We start from the raw sequence: 4583 nt of genomic DNA, 5'->3' as shown, positions 1-4583 counted from the left end.
AGGGACTAAGTGTCCCAAAACTCCTCGAAACTCAAAACCGAGCATCCCGGCAAATCACATTAGTAGAAATAAACTTGGGGAAAGCAGTTAATAGGGGTTCAGGGCATAAATTCTAAAAACGATCGGCCGAGTCGTTACATTGATATACAACTGAGCATACTGTTCTGCTGTGTCGGTAGATATAACTGGCAAGAAGTGCGCTGATTTTGTGAGTCGATCAACGATCACCCAAATTGAGTCGAACCTGCGCAGAGTGCGCGACAGACCTACTACAAAATCCATAATGATCATCTCCTATTTCCACATTGGAATTTCTATGATTTGAGTCAATCCACCGGGCCTTTTATATTCGGCCTTCACTTGTTGACAATTTGGGCATTTTGCTACAAAATCCACCACATCCCTCTTCATGTTGTTCCACCAATAAATTTCCTTGAGATCATGATACATTTTTGTAGAACCGGGGTGCACGGAATACCTAGATGTGTGAGCTTCTGCCATGATCCTTTCCCGAAGACCGTCGATATCAGGAACACATAGGCGGTCTTGGTACCGTAGAGTACCATCATTCATGCCAAAGGAAAAAGTTATGATATTGTGTTTGTGAATCCCCTCTTTCAATTGTGCTAACAATGGATCATTGAATTGCTTTTCCTTCACCTCCGCTACAACCGATGATTCGGCCCTATCCTGTATAATTACCCCTCCTTCACTAGAGTCCGCAAGGCGAACTCCCAAACTGGCCAACTGGTAAATATCCCTGGCTAACAACCTCTGATATGCCCCCAAATAAGCCAAACTCCCCATAGATGTTCGACTAAGTGCATCTGCCACGACATTAGCCTTTCCCGGGTGATAGAGAACGCCGATGTCATAGTCCTTGAGTAACTTTAGCCATCTTCTTTGCCTCAGATTCAACTCTTTCTACTTGAAAATATATTGAAGGCTCTTATGATTCGTAAATACATCCACATAGACCCCATACAAATAATGTCACCAAATTTTTAGCCCAAACACCACTGCTGCCAGCTCTAGGTCATGGGTTGGATAGTTCTTCTCATGATTCTTGAGTTTCCTGGAAGCGTAGGCTATAACCTTTCCGTGTTGCATCAACACAAACCCGAGCCCGATCCTTGAAGCATCACAATACAACACAAATCCCTCTGTACCCTCTGGCAGGGCTAATACCGGTGCTGTTGTCAACCTTGATTTCAATTCTTGGAAACTTTTTTCACAAGCATCGGACCATTGGAATTTAACTGCTTTCTGCGTCAATTTAGTCAATGGAGAGGCAAGAGTAGAAACCCCCTCCAAAAACCTCCTATAGTACCCAGCTAAACCCAAGAAACTGCGGATCTCGATTGGAGTGGTAGGTCTAGGCCAATCCTTTACTGCTGCAACCTTCTGAGGATCAACCATAATTCCTTCCCTGGAAATGACAAGACCCAAGAACACGACAGATTCAAGCCAAAATTCACATTTTGAAAATTTTGCATACAATTGATGTTGTTGAAGAGTCTGCAGAACTGCCCTAAGATGGTCAGTATGGTCCTCCCGACTTTGGGAATATACTAGAATGTCGTCAATGAACACTATCACAAAGGAGTCTAGAAAGGGCTTGAAGACTCGATTCATAAGGTCCATGAAAGTTGCGGGGCATTTGTTAGCCCAAAAGGCATCACCATAAATTCGAAGTGCCCATACCGAGTTCTGAAGGCTGTTTTTGGAATATCCTGCTCCCTTATCTTCAATTGATGATACCAGGACCGCAAGTCAATCTTTGAGAAACACGTAGCACCCTGTAATTGATCAAACAAGTCATCAATTCTTGGCAGAGGATATTTGTTTTTGATTGTGACTTTGTTGAGTTGCCAGTAGTCAATACACATCCGCAGCGATCCGTCTTTCTTTCTCACAAACAAGACCGGTGTGCCCCATGGAGACACACTCGGCCGGATGAAACCCTTCTCTAAGAAATCCTTCAATTGCTCCTTTAGTGCTTTCAATTCTGTCGGTGCCATTCTATAAGGTGGAACTGATATAGGTTGCGTGCCTGGCATCACATTGATACCAAAGTCAATCTCCCTATCTGGGGGAATCCCAGGGAGCTCATCTGGAAAGACGTCCGGGAATTCATTCACAACCGGTACAGACTCAAGTCTAAGCGCCTCGGCATTGACATCCGTAACCCGATCTAGATGATAGATACACCCATTCTTGATCATCTTTGCGGCCTTAAGGTAGGAAATAAACCGACCTCTAGGCACTACATTATCACCCTTCCATTCAATAACGGGCTCATCGGGGAATTCAAGCCTAATAGTTCTAGTCCGATAGTCAAGTTTAGCAAAGCATGAAAAAAGCCAATCCATTCCCACTATTACATCAAAGTCGACCATACCTAACTCGATAAGATCGGTCGTGGTATCCCTACCCCGCACCGTAACAATACAACTCCTATAAACTCGAGCAGCCGAAATTGACTCACCAACCGAGGTAGATACCAAGAATGGTTCATGAAGCTGCTCCGGTTCTATCCCAAATTCCATAGCAACAAATGGGGTAACATAGGATAAGGTGGAACCGGGGTCAATAAGTGCATACACATCATGAGATTGGATAGTCAGAATACCTGTAACCACATCTGGAGAAGCCTCTATAGTCTAGCAACCACTCATAGCATAGAATCGGCTGGGACCTCCTAAACTTTGCGCACCACCCCTAGATGCACCATGCCCTGCGGGTGCTGGGGCACCTCGAGCTGGAGAGGGGGCTGAAGATGTAGCAGCTGCTGGACTGGAAGGCTGAGCTGTGCCCCTACCTTCTCCCTGGTGAGATACACGACAATATCTCTAAATATGGCCCCTCATCCCACATCCATAGCATATAGGCAACTCGATAGAGCAAATTCCCGAGTGCATCTTCCACCACCTAGGGCATGGGGACCTCTGCTGCTGCTGGAACCTCTCTCCTGACTGACCTCGCTGGTGGGATCCACTGTTGCCCTGACCGGGCCTAAAACGACTCCACTGCTGCTGGTTGGGACCTAATGGCGGTGTACTGGCTGAAGACTGTGCAACAGCCTAGGAAGGCCCTAATGATCCTCCCTTAAAAGCTTATCTTCCCCCACGTAGTGACTCTCCCATGTTGCCTGTAGACCGGTCCTTGTTGTTACCCTCTCTCTCTATTCTGTTCTTCAACTTACGGTTCTCTGTGGCCTGAGCAAATGCTACCACCTTCCCGTAGTTCATGTTAGAATTCAATGCTGCTGTAGAAGCCTCATTAATAGTCAAATGATTGAGACCCTGAACAAACCGACGCACTCTAGCCTCCATGGTGGGCAATATATGAATAGCATACTTGGACAAGTGAGCAACTCCATGTGGTACTCCCACACACTTCTGTTACCTTGCCTTAGATTTTCAAACTCTACTGCCCGGGCTGCCCTTGTCTCAGCGGGCAGGAAATGATCAGTGAAAGCATCAGCAAACTCTCCACCTCGCCGGAGGGTGCCCCTCCTCTCAGGAATCCTCCCACAACTCAAACCATGAATAGGCCACCCCTTTCAGACGGTAGGAAGCCAACTCTACTCCCTCTGTCTCAGTCGCAAGCATTACCTTGAGGGTCTTGTGCACCTCATCAATAAAGTCCTGAGGGTCTTCTTCTGGATTGGCACCTGTGAATACCGGAGGGTCTAACTGAAGGAATCTATTTACCCTGGAACTAGTAGAATCCCCTGGCGGGCTGGATGAACTGGGCGCAACATTTGCCCTCTGGGCCAGAGAGGCCACCAACTGAGTCAACATCTGAATAACTCCCCTAAGATCCCTATCAAAAATACCAGAATCGAAAGCTGGGGCTGGAGGTGGAATAAGAGTATCAATGGGAGGGATAGTACTACCCTCCACAGGTGTTGGAAATGGGGTAGTCTGCTTTGGAATAGAAGCATCAGCATAGTGATAACAGGGCGGCTACCCTCACCCACAGTAACAAGCAGTGATTCATCAGCCACTCCTGAAGTGGCATTAGCATCGGCTTCCTGCCCAATTCTCGCTTTCTTCTTAGGTGCCATTTACTGAAAGATAGAACAATGCACTAATTAGAGAGGGAACAGTTTCACCGCACGATCCAGAATAACAAACAAGGGTTAAAATCCTAAATGTCCAAATAGCCTCCAACTTATAGATGTGGTTGACAACACACCGATAAGAAGGACTCTACTAGACACGGCTCCGAGACATCCTAGGACACTTTAAAACCTGGCTCTGATACCAAGTTTGTCACGCCCCAACTTCGGGAGGCGCGACCGACGCTCAATCGAGTGAACCCAACTGAGCAAGCCTTGTCAACCGCTATCTACCCAACTCGATAGGAATAAGGAATCCATACTTACCTTTATTTAAACTAGGAAAGATAGTACATTAAACACGGTTAGTTCATTTTTTTATCCCAACCTTAAACCGTAGTTAAGTTTCCAAGTTCCCATACAATTACAGTGTAGAAGAAAGCAAGAGTACAAGGTTACAACATGGTCCATTGACCTATCTAATACCTATACATAACCCACACAAACGTCTACGGAG

At 46.1% G+C, this 4583-nt stretch overlaps 1 protein-coding gene across 1 annotated transcript; it reads right to left on the bottom strand.

Moving 5' to 3' along the window:
- Positions 1-993: 993 nt before the first annotated feature.
- On the bottom strand, positions 994-3335 carry LOC138879689 (uncharacterized). Its single transcript, XM_070159316.1, has 3 exons — positions 3152-3335; positions 1921-2632; positions 994-1429 (listed from the first exon to the last, which is right to left on the bottom strand). Exons 1-3 carry the CDS (start codon positions 3333-3335, stop codon positions 994-996), a joined length of 1332 nt encoding a protein of 443 aa, XP_070015417.1.
- Positions 3336-4583: the final 1248 nt, after the last annotated feature.

Source organism: Nicotiana sylvestris, chromosome 10 (genome assembly GCF_000393655.2).
Source record: "Nicotiana sylvestris chromosome 10, ASM39365v2, whole genome shotgun sequence".
NCBI lineage: Eukaryota > Viridiplantae > Streptophyta > Magnoliopsida > Solanales > Solanaceae > Nicotiana > Nicotiana sylvestris.
Note: the sequence above shows the minus strand (reverse complement) of the source record. Positions and strands in the feature narration are given on the sequence as shown.

Excerpts from the sequence above, each read along its gene's own strand:
- LOC138879689 (XM_070159316.1), bottom strand. The coding sequence starts at position 3,335 with ATGGAGGCTAGAGTGCGTCGGTTTGTTCAGGGTCTCAATCATTTGACT. Across the intron at positions 2,633-3,151 it reads CAACAAGGACCGGTCTACAG|GTATTCTGACTATCCAATCT; the intron begins GCAACATGGGAG and ends ATGTGGTTACAG. Across the intron at positions 1,430-1,920 it reads CCATGGGGCACACCGGTCTT|GGAAGGAATTATGGTTGATC; the intron begins GTTTGTGAGAAA and ends TGTCATTTCCAG.